This window comes from Osmerus mordax, chromosome 18, assembly GCF_038355195.1.
Source record: "Osmerus mordax isolate fOsmMor3 chromosome 18, fOsmMor3.pri, whole genome shotgun sequence".
NCBI classification, from domain to species: Eukaryota; Metazoa; Chordata; class Actinopteri; order Osmeriformes; family Osmeridae; genus Osmerus; species Osmerus mordax.
The window spans coordinates 14,557,255-14,579,068 of NC_090067.1; the positions used below are offsets into that span (position 1 = coordinate 14,557,255).

Consider the following 21,814-nt stretch of genomic DNA (forward strand, 5'->3'; position numbering starts at 1 on the left):
CTGACTGACAGAGGGGGTGAGACAGGAGAGGTGGTGAGACAGGAGAGGATGTGAGACAGGAGAGGGGGTGAGACAGGAGAGGGGTGAGACAGGAGAGGTCTACTAGGGCCGTCCTGATGTGGGTCAAAGAGGAGGAATGTTTGGACCTGGAGACTCTCAGGCCCTGCTGTAACTAAGCACTTCCACAGCCTGGATTACAGGCCAGGGAGTAGAGGCCACACTGTGCTGTTAACCACCACATACACTGTAGACCAACACCACACACACACACACACTGTAGACCAACACCACACACACACACTGTAGACCAACACCACACACACACACACTGTAGACCAACTCCACACACACACACACACACTGTAGACCAACACCACACACACACTGTAGACCAACTCCACACACCTCTAGACCCCAGACTCCCTGCTTGAGTTCTTCAACCTGTGTGTCCATATCCTATAAGAACAATCTTTTTGCAGCTCACACACACACTGTGAACACACGCACACACTGTGAACACGCGCACACACATGGAGGGATGGACGGAGCACACAAACACACCAAAGTGTCCCCAGGAGGACTCTGTCTCTGCCTGAGGACAGGCCCCATGAGGGAATCGAACCCAGGACCTGTAAGGCACTGCCCCACCGTGAGACCACAGAATTTCCTCTGTGAGTGTGTGTCAAAGTTAAAAGTTTGTCCTTGCTCATTAAAGTGACAGCCTTTTCCTTGTCAGTGACACATTTCTAACTCACTATGATGTTTCTAATGCTCTCTGATTGACATCAACTTCACTTCCATCCAGCTGTCTGAACCTGAACACAACCAGGCTGAGATGGATGACTGGCCCACTGACCTGCAACATTCCTGGGCTGTTGTCATGGTTATAGAGATAAGTAGTGGGGTAGCAGGACCCTTAGCCAGGATCAAGTTAGATTTAGCTCACTGCTGTGGCCAAGTGACCTCTATACCCGATGCTGGAAAGTAGGCACACAGTCACACAAAACAGCTACTGTGTTCTTTTATAGTAGTTAACTGGTCGTTTGTCGAATAAGGGAAATACCGTTGATATTATGCAGTTAGTCGTTGGGGGTTTAGCCACAAAATATCCAATACCTGCGCAGGTTTGATCTGGTCAAAAGACTTGAGGACCCAACTACTGGACAAATGTTGAGGGGAAATGGAAGGCCTGTCTGTCATAGACTTGGTCACTATGACAACAAACATCAGAGTTGAGTGACGAAAGTTACTGCCATTGCGGAATATGAAATACCGTTCATACTGTTAAGTAGTCACCGTTACATGACTATACTTTTTTGTCAAAATGGTAGAGTATAAAAGTATCATAATTCGTTGTGGTTGGTAGGCTCCTACTTGTAGGTTTCATGAGTTTGCAAAGAAAACGTAAAAACTCTTACTTTTATGTCTGCTGGCATTCCACGACTGTTTTGCGAGACTTGGACTTCGGATAATGGCTCTCCCAGCTGACTTCAGGGCATCCATTGTGTCAAGTTTGTCTGAAGTTGTTGAGTACGCTTCCAGACCGCTGCTCCCGGTGGTGATGTCTCTGAGTTTGACCGCAGCTGGTTCTGGACTTAAATTTGGACCATAGTGGGCGTGGCTTTCTGTCCATCAAAGCGAACGGACAACCGTAAACCTGCGAATCTAGCGATCCGAACCCTTCAAAATAAAGCTTTTATGAAAGAAGGGCACGGATTACATTTTATTATGTAAATGATGACGATGTATATATTTTTGCTAGCATTTTTTTTTATGCATCATTTTCCTTTGAGGGTCAATATAGATTTAGTAGAGACCTTTGAACCCCAGCACCAATCCATTTGACACTTTTCTGGAAAAAGAGAAAAGATGACATTTGAGTTCACGATGACTATTTCTGACAGTAAACCTGGTGTGAATGACATGCAATAACAATTGAGGTACGCTACAAGTACATGATTCTCAGTCGGACGATGAGACAATAGCAGCGGCAACGTGAATAACGAGATGAGAAATTAGGCACATCTTCACCTTAGTTGGATGTTCACAGATAGTTAATAAACTTTCAACAATAAATCCTAAATTCATTTAATAAATGTTCATTTTTAACCTCAGTTAGGCCTATGTTAAAACATTTCCATTTTAACCTCAATTATGATTCTCTGGTTTGTTAATGCCATCTAGTGTCCATTGGATTACATTAATCGCTGAATCCTCAATGTAACTAGTTTAGTAATTAGTAACTAGTAATAGTTTTTTTAAATTACGCAATCATTGTAAATAGATTACTCAATTTGGAAACGAATGTGATGAATAAAGAGAACAACATCATGACACTTGTTTTCAAAACCGCCAACACCGTCACCTGCAAGCCTTTAATCCAGGTGAAAACCACAGTGAGAGAACTCACTCTGAAAAAGAAACAACATGGTAGAACAATTGAAAGATAAACCGAGAACTTTCTCCCTCCGCCATTCCACTTTCCACGAGACTTATAATAAGAACTTCGGAACAAAATCACAATGCCTTTGCGATCCACATAAATACTTTTCTAGGCAACATGAGCACAACATGGTCAAAGAGGTCAGGGAACGTCCCAAAATAACACTTCACATCCCTGGTTAAACAAGATCAACAGAACAACTAAACATGATGCAACTATATCAAGAAGTGCCACTGGCGGGAGAGAAAAAAATACTTGTTACGAATAAATAAGATGCGCGATAAACACCGTGAATCTGTCGGAGCGCTAAGTGCTTTCCATGATTCCCCTGGAATAGGAGGGCGAAAACACAAAACAATAACATGCCCAACTTCCGCTAACTAACATCTGAAAAAGCTGTTACTTTCTTAGTGTGGATGAGGATCACACCAAACACCAACACTCGGCACTTACAAAAAAATGAAAACATTCCCAGCAGAAGTTAATAAACATTATTGTAAACAGCTAAACTCCAGGGCATACCAGACCTAGTGTAATGAGTGTAGTTGTTTGGCATGCTGTGTTTGCTCATAAAGGAAATACACCCCCACCACTAATGTTGCATTGTACCTATTAGACACCAGCATGGGACAGCTGCCTCAGGCAGAGAGAGACAGAGTCAGAGGGAGAGAGATGGAGAGACAGAGATAGAGTCAAAGTCAGAAACAGAGATGGAGAGACAGAGAGGAGAGATATAGAGTCAGAGGATGGAGAGATGGAGACAGAGAGGAGACATATAGAATCAGAGGGAGAGACAGAGATGGAGAATGCTCCACCTCCAGCTTAGTACCACACCTGCCTGTTCAGGACTGAGGGAAGCCTGTGTTGCCTAGGTGCTGGAAGGTAAACTGTTCCTACGTCTTCAAAAGGATATTCAAGGCACAGTGGAACTGACAGGAGGGTAAACCAGAGTTACCTAGACATCAAGAAATCCAGTGTTCATAGCCTTAACTCATTCTAATTTGGTCCAGAAAGGAGAAGGTTAGCTCCGTTTGCAGAAAGCAGGAACAGCTTCCTAAAGTAGGCAGGTGGTCTGGGGGGAATCTGCCACACTCTTCCTTTACGGGATCTAAGGGGCTGTGGAGAAACGGGTGACAGTCTTGGAGGATCTGACGTCTTATTCCAGTGTTGATAAGAGCAAAACAGCTTCCATGTTCAGAAACCCAGAGACAAGCTACCGGTCCAACTGACCATTACATCGTTTCAGAGAAATGTACAATGCCATCGTCACAACTGAAATATGTTCTTTACAAAGAAAGCAATCACAAAAATGTAAGAAACGGTGATATCAAAACATGAAAAGAAGTACTTGAACATTCATCTAACACAGGGCTTCACTTCCCAGTCTGTCCCACCGGCCCAGCAGCTCCAGGAGAAACACTGAGGGCTTCGGAGTCCTGATTCAGATGAACGTAGAAAAGAGTGTTGATCTCAGGGAAGGGCAGACGAACAGCTGAGAACATCAGGTTGTCACCTGGAGACAACTTACCTTCTTCCTGCTTGCTTCTTTTTCATGACCTCAAACGTCTAACGGCCCAATCAAAACCCAGAACACCAGAGAGAAAACCCAATCAAAATGGATCCAACGGACTTCTGTATGGTGTGTGTGTATGAGACAGTGGGTAGGTGTGTGTGTGTGAGAGAGAGAGAGTGGGTAGGTGTGTGTGTGTGCTAGAGTGCCAGGGAGAGAGGGGTGTCCACGCTCCAACAAAGCACAACCAAAACCTAGCTAAACAGAGGTGTGTGTGTGGGGGGTCACTTCTTCAGGGGCTGGTAGACGGAAGCGTTGGGGTCCAGAGAGGAGGGGCTGTTGTCCATGAACTTGGAGGAATAGTGAGGACCCACAGAGTTCAGACTGCTGCTGTCGCCTGAGTAGGTGAGGCTGGGCATCACAGCCAATACTTCTGCTATCTTCTGCTTCAGGTCCACTATCTCCTGCTCCCTCTGGTGGGTCTGGCCTGGGGGGGGGAGGAAAGAGGAGGAGAGAGTAAGGTTAGGTGAAAATATGGATTCTGAAACACCTCACTTGGTGACTACAGATAGTGAGAGATATTCTAACAGGAAGGAGGACTCTGACGATGTTAGGTGCAACTGTGATGCTTAGAACAGCTCCACTGAGGATGAGTGAAGGAAGGAGGGAGGGAGTATAGAGGGCGTCTCTCCTGACCTTGAGCGATCTCCAGCTGTCTCCTGGCGTCCCCCAGGGCAGAGAACAGGTCCAGTTTGATCCTGGTCTCAGCGCTCAGGCTGTTCTCCAGGTGCTGCGTCTTCTCCTGCATGGCCGACAGCGCCGACATCAGCACCTCCGTGTCCTTCTCATTCTCCTTATACTTACGCAGCTCCTAGACCAGGGAGGAGGAGAGGTAGGATGAGGAGGACAGGGAGAGTAGAGGAGGAGGAGAGGGAGAAGGAGGAGATAAGGAGAGGGGAATAGATGTTCAAGGGCATTAGGGGACTTTCAGGGGCAGACAACCAGGCCAACACTGAGTGGATGGATGGAGAGATGGATGAAGGGATGGATGAAGGATGAATGTAGGGATGGATGTAGGATGGATGGATTGATGTCATGCTCACCTGGACTTTCCCCTCCAGATCCCTGATCAGCTCTTCCTTAAGCTTCATGTCCATGGAGAGCTTCTTCCACTCGTTCTCCAGCTCTCTGATGCGACCTCTCAGAGAGTCAGTACACTCACCCCTGGGAGGGGGGAAGAGAGTCAGTACACTCACCCCTGGGAGGGGGGAGAGAGTCAGTACACTCACCCCCGGGAGGGGGGAGAGAGTCAGTACACTCACCCCTGGGAGGGGGGAGAGAGTCAGTACACTCACCCCTGGGAGGGGGGAGAGAGAGTCAGTACACTCACCCCTGGGAGGGGGGAGAGAGAGTCAGTACACTCACCCCCGGGAGGGGGGAGAGAGAGTCAGTACACTCACCCCTGGGAGGGGGGAGAGAGTCAGTACACTCACCCCTGGGAGGGGGGAGAGAGTCAGTACACTCACCCCTGGGAGGGGGAAGAGGAATGGACAGAAATATACAGTTAGGTCCATAAGTATTTGGACATTGACACAATTTTCATCATTTTGGCTCTGTATACCACCACAATGGATTTGTGGTGGTATACAGAGCTCCGAACTCTTCATGCTTCAGAACTCATAGGACGGCGCTTCACAGTGCAGATGGACAATGACCCGAAGCATACTGCGAAAGCAACCAAAGAGTTTTTTAAGGCAAAGAAGTGGAATTTTCTGCAATGGCCAAGTCAATCACCTGACTTAAATCCAATTGAGCATGCATTTCACTTGCTAAAGACAAAACTGAAGGGAAAATGCCCCAAGAACAAGCAGGAACTGAAGACAGTTGCAGTAGAGGCCTGGCAGAGCATCACCAGGGATGAAACCCAGCGTCTGGTGATGTCTATGGGTTCCAGACTTCAGGCTGTCATTGACTGCAAAGGATTTGCAACCAAGTATTAAAAGTGACAATTAGATTTATGATTATGTTAGTTTGTCCAATTACTTTTGGTCCCTTAAAAAGGGGGGGGGGCACATATAAAATGTATTGTAATTCCTACACCGTTCACCTGATTTGGATGTAAATACCCTGAAATTAAAGCTGAAAGTCTGCACTTAAAGCACATCTTGATTGTTTCATTTCAAATCCATTGTGGTGGTATACAGAGCCAAAATGATGAAAATTGTGTCAATGTCCAAGTACTTATGGACCTAACTGTAGATGTAGTCATTTAAGAGCCTGAATCAGGCCTTTGTGTACCTGGTCTCTGGTGTGTGTATGGTGTTTGTATAGTGTGTGTATGGTGTGAGTGTGGTGTGTGTGTGTGTGTGTATGGTGTGTGTGGTGTGTGTATGGTGTGTGTGTGTGTGTGTATGGTGTGTGTGTGTGTGTGTGTGCATGGTGTGTGTGTGTGTATGGTGTGTGTGTGTGTATGGTGTGTGTGTGTGTATGGTGTGTGTGTGTGTGTGTATGGTGTGTGTGTATGGTGTGTGTGTACCTGCTGGCAGCAGCCAGAGCCACAGCTCTAGCGGCGGAGGCCTCCTCCAGCTTCTTCCTCTTCCTGTCGTCGGCCAGCTGTCTATCGGCCAGGCAGCGGGCCTCCTGCTCCCCTTTCAGCCTCTTCTCCAGCTGGGACACACTCTGCCTATCCTTCTGCCTGGCCTGGACCGCACTGTGGAGCCTGGACACACACACAGTTAAAGATACACACATGCTCATTCCACAGGCTCTAGGTGGGACTGACCTACGACAGGGGTCTGAAGGATGCAGGTGTGTGTGGAACGAGAAGGTTTAGAACACTGAGGGTGGGAGTCTGTGAGTGTGCGTGTGAGCGTGTGTGTGAGTGTTTGAGATTGTGTGTGAGTGTGCGTGTGAGCGTGTGTGTGAGTGTTTGAGATTGTGTGTGTGCGTGTGAGCGTGTGTGTGAGTGTTTGAGAGTGTGTGTGAGTGTTTGAGAGTGTGTGTGAGTGTTTGAGATTGTGTGTGCTCACTTGCTCTGCAGCAGCTCGTTGTCCTGTCTGAGCTGGCTGAGTTCAGACCGCAGGCCTCGGTCCTGCAGGGTGAGGGAGGTCAGCTGGCCTCTCAGGTCCGCTTCATTCTGCCTGCTGGCCTGCAGCTCTGCCTTCAGACGCCTCACATCCTGCTCCAGCCTGGGGGGATAGATAGAGGAGGTGTACTGTATCCTGTCCTCATCCCCTCTGGGATATCCTGTAGCTGCCATCCTCCTGACCTGACACAGCTATGTCTGCTACAGTGTTGACCTCCTGGGTCTACCTGGAGGACTGGTATGTGTGTGTGTGTGTGTGTGTGTAAGAATGTTTAACAGGTGTAGTCACGTTGTTTGTCAGAGTAACTTCCTCCCAATCTCTGAGGTTTGAAATCAGGACCTCTGACTAGCAAACGCAACCACCACCTTTACTAGCACCAATGATTTGGGTTGGCTGGCTGTCCTACCGTGTTAGAGCCTCTGGCTTGGCCAGCTGGTTGTTGGGGATGCAGTTCTCCACAGGGTCCTTAGTGGCTCCGCCCACAGGGTCCTTCTGGGCTCCGCCCCTCCCAGAACACTTTTGCTTCTTCTCATTCCTACTGGCCGACGGCACGCTCCCATTGGTAGAGCTGTGGTTATGCGGGGATGAGTTGGCCACACCCCCTCCGCTGGCGTTTTTGTAGTTCTTGGCCCCTCCTCCCCCCTCCTCTCTCGGGGGCGTGGACTCGGAGAGTGTGTGCTCTCCTGAGAGGTCGTTGTTCAGCCTCCTGCCCCCCCCGCTACTCTCCATGTACTCTGCCTCTGACAGTCTGGCCTCCGCGGGGGGAAGAATGCTGTTGTTGTTGACTCCGGTGAGCTGCTGTTTCTTGTCTCGCTCCTTCCCTCCCGCCTCCTGCTCCGGTAATGCAACACACACGCTCTTCCTGGTGGGCGGGGCACCGTTCTGGGAGACCTGAGGCGGGTCGACCTCAGACACACCTCTCGCTAGGGCAGCTGGGAAACAGGAAGTGGAGGACAGGTTAGACATCAGGTGAGGAAGTAGGAGAGAGAGAGACAGGTTAGATGAGGTTGGTCAGGTGTGAGAGAGAAAGAGAGACGGTTAGATGAGGTTAGTCAGGTGGGAGAGAGAGAGACAGGTTAGTCAGGTGTGAGAGAGAGACAGGTTAGATGAGGTTAGTCAGGTGTGAGAGAGAGAGACAGGTTAGATGAGGTTAGTCAGGTGTGAGAGAGAGAGACAGGTTAGATGAGGTTAGTCAGGTGTGAGAGAGAGAGACAGGTTAGATGAGGTTAGTCAGGTGTGAGAGAGAGAGACAGGTTAGATGAGGTTAGTCAGGTGTGAGAGAGAGACAGGTTAGTTGAGGTTAGTCAGGTGTGAGAGAGAGAGACAGGTTAGATGAGGTTAGTCAGGTGTGAGAGAGAGACAGGTTAGATGAGGTTAGTCAGGTGTGAGTGTCTCACCCTCCTCTGCCTCCCTCTCCTGTCTCTGCAGCATGTGTTGCTCTGGCGGCAGGGCCTGCTGCAGTAACTGCATGTAGAACTCGTTCTCCTTCTGCACCTCCCTCTGCTTCCGCAGACGCATCTTGTAACTGACGTAGCTCTTGAACCCGAAGCCAAGGGTCACCACCGGGTAGCCAATACTGATGAGGGGAGGGGTGGGGGTGGTGGAGGGGGTGGGGGTGGTGGAGGGGGTTACTACGAAGATCTTGATGACTAGGGATGCAGCGATAAACCAATTTTACTATTAACGGCGATTTAAAACGTCTTGGTTTTGTAACCGTAAAGGCTCAGCTACACCAAGTGTTTCTGTTCTCACTCAAAAAAGGGACATTATGGTACATTACTTTTCAATTTTGCAAGTTTGCAAAACAGTTGTGAGAATTCAGTTCCCCATTCAGCGCAAAATCATTACATGTTCTCCTGTTGCTAGCTTGAGCAATGTGCGTGTGTTCGTTTATAGTGTACCTACTTTCATAAGGTATTGCATAAGGTACATTTCTTGTTGTTTGTTAGTTAATTTGCAAATACAAGCTGTAAAGTATATAATATATTGTTTTCAGAGGTTTTATTGCTCAATTGTTAATCAGATGTACATGTTTTACATCTGAGTGTCTACAGCCCTGAGCGACGCGCTGGCTTACCAGTGGGCAGCGAAGGGTCGACACAGGTCCACGTGGAAGTTCTTCAGGTCTTTGAAGCGGATGGCTGCTTCGATGTAGACGAACAGTATCCACAGAGACACAGTGGGGAGACACACCCCTCTCTCTGCAGACACCAGGGGGACACAGGTCACACACCTGCTGCTCTACCTACATGCACTACTGACACATCACTCTGGAGAAAAACGTCTGTTGATGGATAATAATTATAAAAAGTTCGATGTCGACCCCTCTGTTGGAGCAGGCACCATGAAAGATGTGACAAGAATGCCAACATCCTTCTGGGATGTTTGTAAATGTAAATGACTAAATGTAAATGTTTATTCTACAGTGGTTCGCAGCGGCCATCTTGACTTACCGGTGTGCCAGACATACTGCACCCACACGTAGGTGCTGGCAGCGAAGAACAGCCATTGGACGGGGATGAAGAGCAGGCAGATGATGTCTGACGTGAACGCCACACACACAAAGAAAACTGAGAACGCCTGGAGGAGGGAGAGAAGGGGGAGGAGGGGGAGGAGGGAGAGGAGGTGGGAGGAGGGGAAGGAGGTGGAGGAGGGGGGAGGAGGTGGGAGGAGGGAGAGGAGGGGAAGGAGGTGGGAGAGGAGGGGAAGGAGGTGGGAGGAGGTGGGAGGAGGGGGAGGAGGTGGGAGGAGGGGGAGGAGGTGGGAGGAGGGGAAGGGAGAGAGAGACAAAGAGAGGGAAAGATATATAATATAAAACTTGATCTCATAACTCTACCAGGTGTTGTGTACTCTAGTGTGAAGTTTTACTGACGCTCTGAGTCAACGGACACCCACCCAGGGTTTGAGGGAACCATAAACACACCACACACACACATACCAGCCCCTGGTATCTGAAGGAGTCGTAGACACTGCGGATGAAGAGCCAAAATGGCCACAGGTACTCAAACCTGAACTCCAGAACAAAGTCTGCCAGAAGCACCAACACCCACACCACCAAGAACTTCAGGTACAGAAACGTGCTGGGGAAGGAGAGAGGGAGGGGGACAGAAAACATATATCTGGACTTAAGATGTGAAGGATTAAGATAAAAACATTTTTGCACAACAGCTGTGTTTACAGGTGAGACATCTCTGATCCAGACAGTGTTAGTTTGACCTCCACTCTGACCAGCTATGTATGGATGACAGAAGATGAGCTTTGTTCATTGGTTTGGTAGAAATTATTGTCGTTCACTTGTCCAGTAGCACTGACGGCTTCAATAATGACAGGTCATTTAAAACATGAGTTTACCGAATTCAGACATGTCTTGACTTGACCCTTGTGGCTTTCCCCCTTCACGAGCCTAGTCGAGTTAAAAAATGAGCACCAAATTCAAAGTAAGCCGGATGGCTTTTCAACACATCAACATTACAATCATCCTTCTTCGGCTCTCGTAGAAGAAAATGAAAATGTACACAGAAAGCATTTCACCACATTGAATTGTATGATACACTGGCTGTTTACAGTTGACCGTTTCAATTTGCACAGACATGTTTTGCCAAAATGCCAAAGCTGTGAACATTTTGTGCACAAATCTGTCGAGATGTCAGCTGTGAAGAGAGGCCTCATGTGGAAACTCAACACCGACAAAACAAAACTGACAGAAATAGACAGCTACCTAGCTTGCTAGCTTGCAGTTGGGTAGCAACAAGGTTGCATATCTGTCAGACGCAAAAAAAAAATCGAATACAGAGAGGCGCCATTGTTGCACGACAACTACGTTCTCGGAGCTCCGTTTATCTGTACCTGCTATATATACCCTCGCTGATTCGGTTCCGTTTTAACGGCCGTCGGAGTTTGCTGCAGTCCGCATTGCGCCGCTTCATTCTCCACCTCTTGATTCAGTCTTATTATCAGCCCGGTAAATATTGAGAGAGTCTCATACGATCGACCAGATATGTACATGTCTTCAGATAGCCACCATTGTTGTTGATTTTTGCACATGAAACAAAGAAATAAATAAAAACACTGAGGAATGCCCCTCCCCTTTCACAAGACGCTGTCAAACGCCAATAACGCCATGACGTCATACGGACGTTTACAACGCTGAAAAAATGGCTGCCTAGTAGTCGACAAGAAATTTACCAAATTCTTTTTTTTAATGTTATGACTACAAATTGAAAGGTACGTTCTGCGAAGTTTATATAGCTAGCTAAGTACATTCGTGTATACATTGTACTGTGTCTATAATACTGTCACCTCTGGCATTTTATATACAGAATAATTAACTTTAATCTTACTACAACTTAGTCCCATGCTTGTTTAGCCACGTTTGTTATAGCTAAAAACTTCACACATGATGTATTTCTAGTTTCTTAGCTATTTACTATATAGTTAACAATTCATCCTGTCGACCGTAAAGAACGTGCAGTGAACATTTGTCCTAAATTGATGGTGATGAAATATAAAGCACCGCTATTACATGTACATGCGTATGCTTTGTAGCAGTTATAGGAATTCTTGAAATGATATATAACTACCGAACTGGTGATGCCTCTTGTGTCCTTTGGTGCGTTTTAGAGTAGGCTTACATTAATTGTCCCACTCAAACAAAATGAACAAATAACCTTATTAAGAACTATGTTTATGCTTGTATATACATTTTGTTTATAAAATGTGTATTTGAGCATTGGATTTTACTTCATTATTGTATCACATATTAGTGATAGCTAATACCTATTAGTCTCTGCTGCTGAAACACACAGGTTTCCCCATGTGAGTCTTACCTCTTGTCTTATTAATCCACAGATGTCGTCCTCCAAAGAACAAGCTAAAGAAAGCAAGAAGTTGACAGGTGTTCTGAATCTGAACAATGAGGTGGTGAGGATGAGGAAGGAGGTGAAGAGGCTCAGGGCGCTTGTCATCAGGAAGATGACCCGGCAGATCGCAGCCTTGAAGAAGAAGAAGGGAACCGTGGAGGACCTGGAGAGGAACAGAAGAAGAGTCGAAAGGCTGCTGGAAGAAATCCACCAGATGAAAGACCTCAAACCAGACCAGGTGAATGCTGCTTCCTACTGTAGACAGACAGTCAGTCAGAGAGGGTTTGTCGGATAATTACGCTTGCTTCTGTATAAAACTGCATGAGTATGATCAGCTTTAGCTGTTGGTGACCTGTCGGAGAAATTTAGAATGTAAGGTTATATTATGAAAATACTGGTGCTAGCATTCCTTTGTCAGTAGAGAGCCCTCTCCCCACATGATCTATAGATGACACTAGGCTTACGTAAACACCCTGACCTAGGTTGACCATTATCATACTAGAGGTGCAATAAACCTTATCTGTGTTGAGTGAATCATATGGTCAAGCCTAGGGTCGGAGAACTCTGTAAGTTTCCACGTGCACGTGCACTCTGTCTCTGGGATCGATCATATTGACAGCTGATATTCAGGGGAGGAGGCTTCTCACCAATAAATGGTCTTACCTGAAGACTTGTGAACCAGACAAACTTTGTAGCACAATGGCGTGTGATGTTTTTGTCTCCTTGTGGACCGGGCGTAGGCAATAAAGCTTTCTTAAACTTGTTCACCGACTGACTGTGCAATGCTTGATAGATTAATATTTCTGACAGACCCCTGCGTGGCTCTCGGTTGATGATGATGATGTTGTGTGTTTACCAGGTCACCAAAGCTGCCCTGCAGAAGAACCTGAGCTTTGAAAAGGTTTGCAAAAACCCCACGTCCACGCTGTGTGAGCGAGCCACAGCGCGTATCGCATCTCACCCGCAGTTCAGCAAGAAGATAGACGCCATCAAAGCTGCTGTTAAGGCCTTCAAAGAGGAGAGGGTGAAGGCAGCAGGAAAGCAGACAGGGAGGAATGAAAAGCAGCCTGACATGTCAAAAAGCCAGTTGAAGGACTGTGATGCAGAAAAACTCAAAGGCGTGAAGAACCAGGTGGTGGAGGTGAAGGAGGTTGTGGTACAGGAGGAGGAGGAGGAGGAGAAACATGACAAGGAGCAGGTAGAATGCAAGGAGAATAAGGAGGAGATGGAGGATGAGAAGGTGGTGGAGGGAGAGGAGGAGGAGGATGAGAAGGTGGTGGAGGGAGAGGAGGAGGAGGATGAGAAGGTGGTGGAGGGAGAGGAGGAGGAGGATGAGAAGGTGGTGGAGGGAGAGGAGGAGGAGGATGAGAAGGTGGTGGAGGGAGAGGAGGAGGAGGATGAGAAGGTGGTGGAGGGAGAGGAGGAGGAGGATGAGAAGGTGGTGGAGGGAGAGGAGGAGGAGGATGAGAAGGTGGTGGAGGGAGAGGAGGAGGAGAAGGTGGTGGAGGGAGATGAGGAGAAGGGGAAGCATGCAGCTGGAGAAGATGGAATTGAAGAGAGTGAGAATGCAGCTGGAGAAGAAGCTTCTGAAACAGCAGAGAAAACAAGCCCTGCTAAAACTGGCACTCAGGTCAAGGTGTTGACAGAGACTATGGCTTGCAAACTCATGACAGTGCAGAACCCAGACACACATAGTCTCCCACAACAAAACAAGGTCAAACAGACAACCGGCTCACAGAAGAGACCCAGCCTCAAACCAGACAAGACCGAGACAGAGGCTCAGAACACGGGGGAGGAGGACAACAGGAGCCAAGAGGAGAGTGACTTGGAGTTGTCTGCCGGTGAGGAGGAGAAAGAGTACTTTGACGACAGCACAGAGGAGCGTTTCCGTAAGCAGTCCTCCCAGTCAGAGGAAAGTGAAGACGACGACTTCTTCCTAGGAAAGGTCCAGAAGTTCAAGAAGAAGAGGAGCAGCTCTGCCCCCCGGGGAGCTAGTGTGAGCAGGACTGAGCCAGGAGCAGACTCCACCTGTCCACCTCACGGCTCAGACCACAACCAGGCAGAGCTTGACGAACTTGAATCCAGGCTTAACTCCAGAGCCACCAAGATGAAGTCAGTCTTCTGTTCCTCCCTGTCCTCTGGGTCCAGAAGGGGAGGGCAAAACCAACCTGGGGGAGGGAGGGGAGGATCAGGGGGGAGGGGAGGGAGTCGGGGAAGGGGCAGAGGAGTAGGCTTTCAGAATCAAACCCAGGAAGGAGGAGCCTCAAGATTTCAGAAGCAGGGTAGAGGAGCAGAGAGGACACCCGCCCTCCCCAAGTTCAGCCGTAACCAAGGAGACACAGGTCATCAGTCACACGACAGCAGCTCTGTCGGGAGGGGGAGGGGCCGGGGGCGAGGAGGTGTCTCTAGGCAACAGGGCGGCAGGGGTTCTTCCCATCATGTACCTGAGCAGGCACTGCATCCGTCATGGGAGGCGAGCAGGAAGAGGAAGTTGCAGGGCAGCCAGATCCAGGTCTTCCAGGGGAAGAAAATCACATTTGATGACTGAAGCTTTGTTCTCATCAGCCCTGGTGCCGGGCGGCCCTGGTGCCCCTGGCGCCGGGCGGCCCTGGTGCCCCTGGCGCCGGGCGGCCCTGGTGCCCCTGGCGCCGGGCGGCCCTGGTGCCCCTGGTGCCGGGCGGCCCTGGTGCCCCTGGTGCCGGGCGGCCCTGGTGCCGGGCGGCCTTACAGAGCATCATGTTTAGTTTCAGACTCGTGCCCTCAGCTCATTGTGTTCGAGAAGCTCGTCTGATGAAGGGTTCTCGCTAGTACTGCTTGTACTGTTGCCCTCTGTGTTCTTATTTTGAAAGATCTGAGCTTAACCTTATTACATTAAGCATAAACTTGTTCTGTGTTTGTACATCTAAATGATCATGTTTACCATTTATAGAGACATTGTTAATAATTTGTGGTTGAGTACCATGGGGACAATTATTTAAAGCTTCAAATGTTGAGTTTTATAGATTTAGTTCTGTTTATCGTAACTAAGGAAACACAATTGCCACAGTATTGCTTATGAAGTATAAGAAGTAAGGTTTAAAAAAATAAAACGTTACACATTTCGGATTTTCTAAAATAATTCCTCTGTGTAAACTCACCAAACGGAACAGACTGGAATATGATCAATTGTTGTGTGTAATAAACAGTTAATAAAACATAATTCCTTTTCAATCCACCAGTGTTATTAGAAAGAGCCATACTGAGCGATCACCATATTTTGATAAATGATTTAATTAGCTACACCTTGCGTATGAAATAAGTCGTCTTCAAGTTGGTGGAAATTATCAAATAGGTTAGTTAGCCAACCTTGCATTGATCTAGATAAAGTAGTCAAAACAATTATTTAATTCAACAATGCTAATGTTCTGCTCATAATGACGTCTAAACAATAGAAACACGCTGCCCTTTAAGTCGGCGTCCTTGTCTATTGGCCGATTGTGCTCACGTCATCACGCACAGATCTAATGTTGCTGGAACGCTGACCAATCGTATAGAATATGCAAATAATGTTTGAAAATTCCCCGGGAAATCCGAGTTTCGCGGCAGGGCCCTTCGCGCGAAAACTGTATCCCCTCATTCATTGTCAGCTTCCTGGAACCATTTTTTGATCCGCTGAAGACGAACTCGCGACCGGATTAAATCCGTTGCATCTGCTAGTTCTAGGGAGTTTACATTCAATATTTACTATGGATCGGCCATGTAAGACAGTGGTATAACAGTTACTTCGATAATTTTTTGTTGAATCATCGCTGATTTTGTGGAAATAAGCGCCAAAGTTACAGAGGGACAAAAGGGCATTCGAGCCTAAAGATGAGAAAGGGGGTAGCCTCGATCCCAGAGAGAGTCCTTATTTCAGGGGTCGGGGGCTCCTCTATCGACAAAAACACGGTTTTAATATCAGATCGCTATCCTACTGCTACATACATACAGATAATAACACCTCCGTCCTGCGTAAATCAGACCACTAATGTTGGTCTCCCCGGCGCGACCGGGAGTCTGCTGTACGCAACCCCTAATCCATCATCACCAAACGGGACAGGACAGAACGTCACGCTCGGACGGCCACCGGTAAGCGTACTGTCTCTTGTTGACCTTTTCTAACTTTCTAAGAATGTGAAATGTTTCTAATATTGAATTTGTGGTAAACAAGAGGCGCTTTTTCATCTGGCTAGCTTCGAACATTGAAGCAGTTTCCTATCCTTCCTAGCTAAGCTCCCCCTCGTAATAGTCTCGAGACTGCCTCTGCCTTGTAAATATCCGGCTCTATAAAGCTACTATGAATTTGTTGACTGTGTAGTCAAATAACTTGAAAAGCCACATCGATTGTTGCACAGTTAATACACTTTATAGCTTGCATGGCAACTTGTCCCTCCACGCTAGCTAGCCTTCTTGCTAGTAGTTGCCTAACGTGTGATCCAGGTATTTGGCTAGCTTGCTAGTTAGCCTTGTGTATCTAGCTAGCGAGAGAATATACGAGCTAGTTATTGAAAGGCCAGCTGTACCATGCTGCTGGTGTAGGAAGCGAAGCGGACTGTAAAACCACCCATTTTGCCACTCAAAAAACTTTGTAAAGTTTCGATTCTCGTAATTAATTTCGACATGGTGTTCGAGCGTTCAAGAAAAATCCTGTTGATTATACATGTACATATGAGCAACGACGCCGTAAATGGATAGTGTTTTTATACATGATTTATAATTTAAAAAGTCATAACCTAGCTAGCTGAAGAGAAACTAGGCCTTAACTACCTTTTGTAGGGGGATGGGGTTCAGCTCCCACCAAAGCGCACTGGAGACTCGCTCTGTTTCCATCCCCCCAGTTACAGCAAGCTAATCCCGGCTAACGTTAGCGAGACTCAGTGGCTCTGTAAGAAAACACGAGGGGGTTGAGGGTGAATGTACACGTGCAGTACAGTGTGGTATCATATTATCTGTACCAACAGTTAACTGTAATCAAACCACCATGTGAATTAACAAAGGTTTGGTAAACTGTTAAATAGATTTTTCAAGCTAGCTAGCCGCTGAGCCAGCTAGCTGCGTGAAGAGGGGGTTGGGTGTGCTCTGAGGGGGCTGCATTCAGTTTGCACGAGCTCCAGGCTGCTGTCCCTGATCTCAAATGTGATGCAGAGTTGTCGTTAAGGTCTGTGGGTAGAGCGTGTACCATGAGGGCTAGAGTCCCCCCACAGTGGCCTGCATGCCCCCTCTCTCCCTCTCTCTCTCTGTGTCTCTCTCCCTCTCTCTCTGTGTCTCTCTCTCTCCCTCTCTCTCTGTGTGTCTCTCTCTCTCTCCCTCTCTCTGTGTCTCTCTCTCTCTCCCTCTCTCTCTGTGTGTCTCTCTCTCTCCCTCTCTCTGTGTGTGTCTCTCTCTCTCTCCCTCTCTCTCTGTGTGTCTCTCTCTCTCCCTCTCTCTCTGTGTGTCTCTCTCTCTCCCTCTCTCTCTGTGTGTCTCCCTCTCTCTCTGTGTGTCTCTCTCCCTCTCTCCCTCTCTCTCTCTGTGTGTCTCCCTCTCTCCCTCTCTCTCTGTGTGTCTCTCTCTCTCCCTCTCTCTCTGTGTGTCTCTCTCCCTCTCTCTCTCTGTGTGTCTCTCTCTCTCCCTCTCTCTCTGTGTGTCTCTCTCTCTCCCTCTCTCTCTGTGTGTCTCCCTCTCTCCCTCTCTCTCTGTGTCTCTCTCTCTCCCTCTCTCCCTCTCTCTCTGTGTGTCTCTCTCTCTCCCTCTCTCTCTGTGTGTCTCCCTCTCTCCCTCTCTCTCTGTGTGTCTCTCTCTCTCCCTCTCTCTCTGTGTCTCTCTCTCTCTCCCTCTCTCTCTGTGTGTCTCTCTCCCTCTCTCTGTGTGTCTCTCTCCCTCTCTCTCTGTGTGTCTCTCTCTCTCCCTCTCTCTCTGTGTGTCTCTCTCTCTCCCTCTCTCTCTGTGTGTCTCCCTCTCTCCCTCTCTCTCTGTGTGTCTCTCTCTCTCCCTCCCTCTCTCTCTGTGTGTAAAGTCGTGCTGTGTCCCCAGGCCAAGCGCAGGCTGCAGCTGGAAGAGGGAGCGAGGCCGGCCATGGAGGACAGCGTCCGGTCAGGCAGGGCCAGGAGGAACTCCCCCTCTGTACGGGCAGGCCGGGCCAGGAGGAACTCCCCCTCTGGTCCCAAAAGTAAGACTGGGTCCTCCAGAGACATAATTTCTTATCTTTTTGGTGAAATTAATATTTACATTTGCCAGGGCCAGTCTCAGCAAATGAACCGTCCTAAACTAGTCACTGACCACATTTAAATGCTTTCCATGAGCCCCATTACAAAACAATTTAAATTCTCATTAATGCAGAGCCTTCCCTTAACGTGTACACTAATACCAACCCTAATACATCAGTACATGGGGTTGTGACGGAGTTAACCCCATGTAACCCCCCCCCCCCCCCCCAGCTCCCAAGTCCCCCCCAGAGAAGACGCGCTACGACACGTCCCTGGGCCTGCTCACACAGAAGTTTGTACAGCTGCTGGCGCGCTCGCAGGACGGCGTGGTGGACCTGAACCAGGCCTCGCAGGCCTTGCAGGTGCAGAAGAGAAGGCTGTATGACATCACCAACGTCCTGGAGGGCGTGCACCTCATCAAGAAGAAGTCCAAGAACAACATCCAGTGGATGTAGGTGTGACCAACAGCCAGACGGGCTCACTAGACGAGCAGCGTAAAGCGTGTGCTTGTGCTGATCTGCCTGTGTGTCCCTGTGTGCGTGTCCCTGTGTGTGTGTGTGTGCAGGGGCTGCAGCCTGAGTGAGGAAGGTGTGGTGGTGAGGAGCAGCCATGCTCTGGACAGGGAGCTGCAGGAGCTGAGCATGGAGGAGAGAAGGCTGGATGAGCTCATCCACACGGCCACACGCAGCGTCTCCCTGATGACCGAGGACCGGCTCAACAAGTCATATCCTTCCCCACGCCAACCCTGCTACAGCTGCTGAGGGCTTGTGGTGTGTGTGAGGAGGTGATGGAGGTGTGTGTGTGTGTGTGAGGAGGTGATGGAGGTGTGTGATGGAAGTGTGTGTGAGGAGGTGATGGAGGTGTGTGTGTGTGTGTGTGTGAGGAGGTCATGGAGGTGTGTGATGGAAGTGTGTGTGAGGAGGTGATGGTCCTTGACCCTGCTCCACGCTGGCCTACCTGACGTACGAGGACGTGAGGAGGATCCCCAGTCTGAAGGAGCAGACTGTGATCGTTATCAAGGCCCCGGCAGAGACCAGGCTGGAAGTGCCCCATCCAGAGGAGGTGCCCATACACACACACGCCCTCATACACACACACGCCCTCATACACACACGCCCTCATACACACACGCCCTCATACACACACGCCCTCATACACACACGCCCTCATACACACACGCCCTCATACACACACGCCCTCATACACACACGCCCTCATACACACACGCCCTCATACACACACACACACGCCCTCATACACACACACACACGCCCTCATACACACACACACACGCCCTCATACACACACACACACGCCCTCATACACACACACACGCCCTCATACACACACACGCCCTCATACACACACACACACGCCCTCATACACACACACACACGCCCTCATACACACACACACACGCCCTCATACACACACACACACGCCCTCATACACACACACACGCCCTCATACACACACACACGCCCTCATACACACACACACGCCCTCATACACACACACACACGCCCTCATACACACACACACACGCCCTCATACACACACACACACGCCCTCATACACACACACACACGCCCTCATACACACACACACACGCCCTCATACACACACACACGCCCTCATACACACACACACGCCCTCATACACACACACACGCCCTTATACACACACACACCTCTTAAGCAATTCTATTTGTCTCATGCACAGAGCCTCCAAGTTCACCTCAGCAGTACTCAGGGGCCTATAGAGGTGTTTCTGTGTTCGGATGACCATGCCCCTTCCACCCCCTCAAAGGAAGCTGCCTTCTCCAGGAGCTCCTGCTCTCCTGTCAACGGACTCCCCTCCTCCTTCCTCAAGGTGTCCCAAGGTAAGGACTTGGGGTGTGTTCCTGCTCCAGACCTCCTTCACTGCTAACCTGCTGTGTAGCAGATTTTACACCCACTAGTTGGACTGCACCTCCTCTTTTTCTCACTTTCCACCTCCCCCCTCACTTCCTCCTCTCTCTCTGGTTCTCTTAGGAGCTGGCCAGCCCAGCAGCTGTAGTAACCCCCGCTCCAGACTCCCAGAATGCCCAGCGGTGACGGTGAGCTCTGTGTCCCCCCTCACCTCCCTCCTCCCCCGTCCCGAGGACCCCTTTGTGACCCTGTCTCCCCCGCTGGCCCTCTCTCTGGATGGGGGAGACTACCTGCTGAGCCTGGGGGAGGATGAGGGTGTGAGCGACTTGTTCTCCCCCTTCCCCCTGCCTCTGGATGCCCTGCTCTGAGCCCCACCCTGCCTCGCGTCACAGGGGCTGACATGTTGGGAGGCGTTACTAATCAGACTCTGCCTCACGTTGGGGTTACCTTTCTGGGTTGGTTCACCCCTTCCTGGAGGAAACCACCCCCCCTTCCTGGAGGAAACCACCCCCCCTTCCTGGAGGAAACCACCCCCCCTTCCCGGAGGAAACCACCCCCCCTACCTGGAGGAAACTACCCCCCCCCCCCCCCCCCTTCCTGGAGGAAACTACCCCCCCCCCTTCCTGGAGGAAACCACCCCCCCCCCTTCCTGGAGGAAACTACCCCCCCCCCCCCTTCCTGGAGGAAACTACCCCCCCCCCTTCCTGGAGGAAACCACCCCCCCCCCATCCTGGAGGAAACCACCCCCCCATCCTGGAGGAAACCACTGGAATTTGGCCTTGTGAGAGAACAGCCGTCTTTGTGTGGCTGCCCCTCCACCCAGGGCAGGCAGGGTCAACCAGGCTCTTGCTTGGCCTGTCCTGGGCCTGTCCTGGGCCTGTCCTGGGCCTGTCCTGGGCCTGTCCTGGGCCTGTCCTGGGCCTGTCCTGGGCCTGTCCTGGGCCTGTCCCGGGCCTGTCCCGGGCCTGTCCTGGGCCGGTCCCGGGCCTGTCCTGGGCCTGTCCCGGGCCTGTCCCGGGCCTGTCCCGGGCCTGTCCCGGACCTGTCCTGGGGTGTGGTGGCCCAGGACTGTGCAGTGTGTCTGGGCAGGAGAGCTGCAGGAGCCTATGCAAGGGCCTGTTCTCCCCGCCTGGTAGAGACAGCAGACTGTTACCACAACCAGACTGTTACCACAACCAGACTGTTACCACAACCAGACTGGTCTCAGTGTTTTACAGGGTATGGGATGTGTGTGTGTGTGTGTGTGTGTGTTACTGCCATCCATAGTCTGCTGCAATACCCAGGGACAAGCAATTGTGCCTCCTTTCTACATATCACATACACCACACACACGTGCACACACACTCCACACCACACACGCGTGCACACACACTCCACACCACACACTCCTCACCACACACACAACGCTGATAAGGAGTGTACCCAGTCCCATGATTCATTTAGGCTGGTAGTGATGTTTGAACCAGTGTGAGGTTCTGCTGTTCTCAGGGCCCTGGTAGATTTGACTTGAAATGACATGTTGAATAATAGAAGTGCATGTTATAAAGAGAAGTTCCTTTGTTTTGATTTGAACCGTCCTCCCTTTGAATTTTTATCAGGCTTTACCCTACAATTGGATGGTTTGTTTACTTGAATCATTAATTTCCCTCTTGGGCATCAAGGCTCAGTCTGGATGTTGCAGTCTGACGTTTTCATGAACACGCACGGCTTGTGTTGCATCTCAGAACTTTGTTTAGCTTTGCTGTCCGAAGTGTTGTAACACGTAAACATGGAAGATTACGTCAACACCATTGAGAAGTCGCA

General features: G+C 49.5%; 4 protein-coding genes across 5 annotated transcripts in view; 2 read left to right on the plus strand and 2 right to left on the minus strand.

Annotated features, from left to right (window-relative positions):
- Positions 1–21,814, minus strand: part of si:dkey-154b15.1 (uncharacterized) — a 111,093-nt gene that overhangs the window by 68,685 nt on the left and 20,594 nt on the right. The window lies entirely within an intron of this gene.
- On the minus strand, positions 2,338–11,073 carry maco1a (macoilin 1a). 2 transcript variants are annotated; one of them, XM_067256222.1, is made up of 12 exons: positions 10,886–11,073; positions 9,978–10,119; positions 9,493–9,619; positions 9,117–9,240; positions 8,437–8,615; positions 7,446–7,971; positions 6,983–7,141; positions 6,490–6,672; positions 5,057–5,177; positions 4,650–4,824; positions 4,242–4,440; positions 2,338–4,009 (listed from the first exon to the last, which is right to left on the minus strand). In XM_067256222.1, the coding sequence occupies exons 1-12, from the start codon at positions 10,963–10,965 to the stop codon at positions 3,994–3,996; spliced, it is 2,031 nt and encodes a 676-aa protein (XP_067112323.1). In that variant the 5' UTR covers positions 10,966–11,073; the 3' UTR covers positions 2,338–3,993. The 2 variants fall into 2 exon arrangements, with proteins under 2 accessions (XP_067112323.1, XP_067112324.1); XM_067256223.1 differs by having other exon boundaries at positions 2,338–4,440.
- Positions 11,210–15,067, plus strand: srfbp1 (serum response factor binding protein 1). The gene is made up of 4 exons (XM_067256347.1): positions 11,210–11,263; positions 11,888–12,136; positions 12,758–13,171; positions 13,439–15,067. The coding sequence occupies exons 2-4, from the start codon at positions 11,888–11,890 to the stop codon at positions 14,444–14,446; spliced, it is 1,671 nt and encodes a 556-aa protein (XP_067112448.1). The 5' UTR covers positions 11,210–11,263; the 3' UTR covers positions 14,447–15,067.
- Positions 15,576–20,567, plus strand: e2f3 (E2F transcription factor 3). Its single transcript, XM_067255713.1, has 7 exons — positions 15,576–16,005; positions 17,929–18,064; positions 18,333–18,552; positions 18,667–18,825; positions 19,049–19,163; positions 19,824–19,983; positions 20,135–20,567. The coding sequence occupies exons 1-7, from the start codon at positions 15,748–15,750 to the stop codon at positions 20,377–20,379; spliced, it is 1,293 nt and encodes a 430-aa protein (XP_067111814.1). The 5' UTR covers positions 15,576–15,747; the 3' UTR covers positions 20,380–20,567.

Bases quoted from the DNA above. Each gene is read 5' to 3' on its own strand.
- maco1a (XM_067256222.1), bottom strand. From the start codon at position 10,965: ATGAAGCGGCGCAATGCGGACTGCAGCAAACTCCGACGGCCGTTAAAA. The intron at 7,972-8,436 runs GTGAGACACTCA...CCTGTTTCCCAG, and splicing joins GGAGAGGGAGGCAGAGGAGG to CTGCCCTAGCGAGAGGTGTG. The intron at 4,441-4,649 runs GTCAGGAGAGAC...TCCCCCCCCCAG, and splicing joins ACAGCTGGAGATCGCTCAAG to GCCAGACCCACCAGAGGGAG.
- srfbp1 (XM_067256347.1), top strand. From the start codon at position 11,888: ATGTCGTCCTCCAAAGAACAAGCTAAAGAAAGCAAGAAGTTGACAGGT. The intron at 12,137-12,757 runs GTGAATGCTGCT...TGTGTTTACCAG, and splicing joins AAGACCTCAAACCAGACCAG to GTCACCAAAGCTGCCCTGCA. The intron at 13,172-13,438 runs GTGGTGGAGGGA...CATGCAGCTGGA, and splicing joins AGGAGGAGGAGGATGAGAAG to GAAGATGGAATTGAAGAGAG.
- e2f3 (XM_067255713.1), top strand. From the start codon at position 15,748: ATGAGAAAGGGGGTAGCCTCGATCCCAGAGAGAGTCCTTATTTCAGGG. The intron at 16,006-17,928 runs GTAAGCGTACTG...CTGTGTCCCCAG, and splicing joins TCACGCTCGGACGGCCACCG to GCCAAGCGCAGGCTGCAGCT. The intron at 18,065-18,332 runs GTAAGACTGGGT...CCCCCCCCCCAG, and splicing joins CTCCCCCTCTGGTCCCAAAA to CTCCCAAGTCCCCCCCAGAG.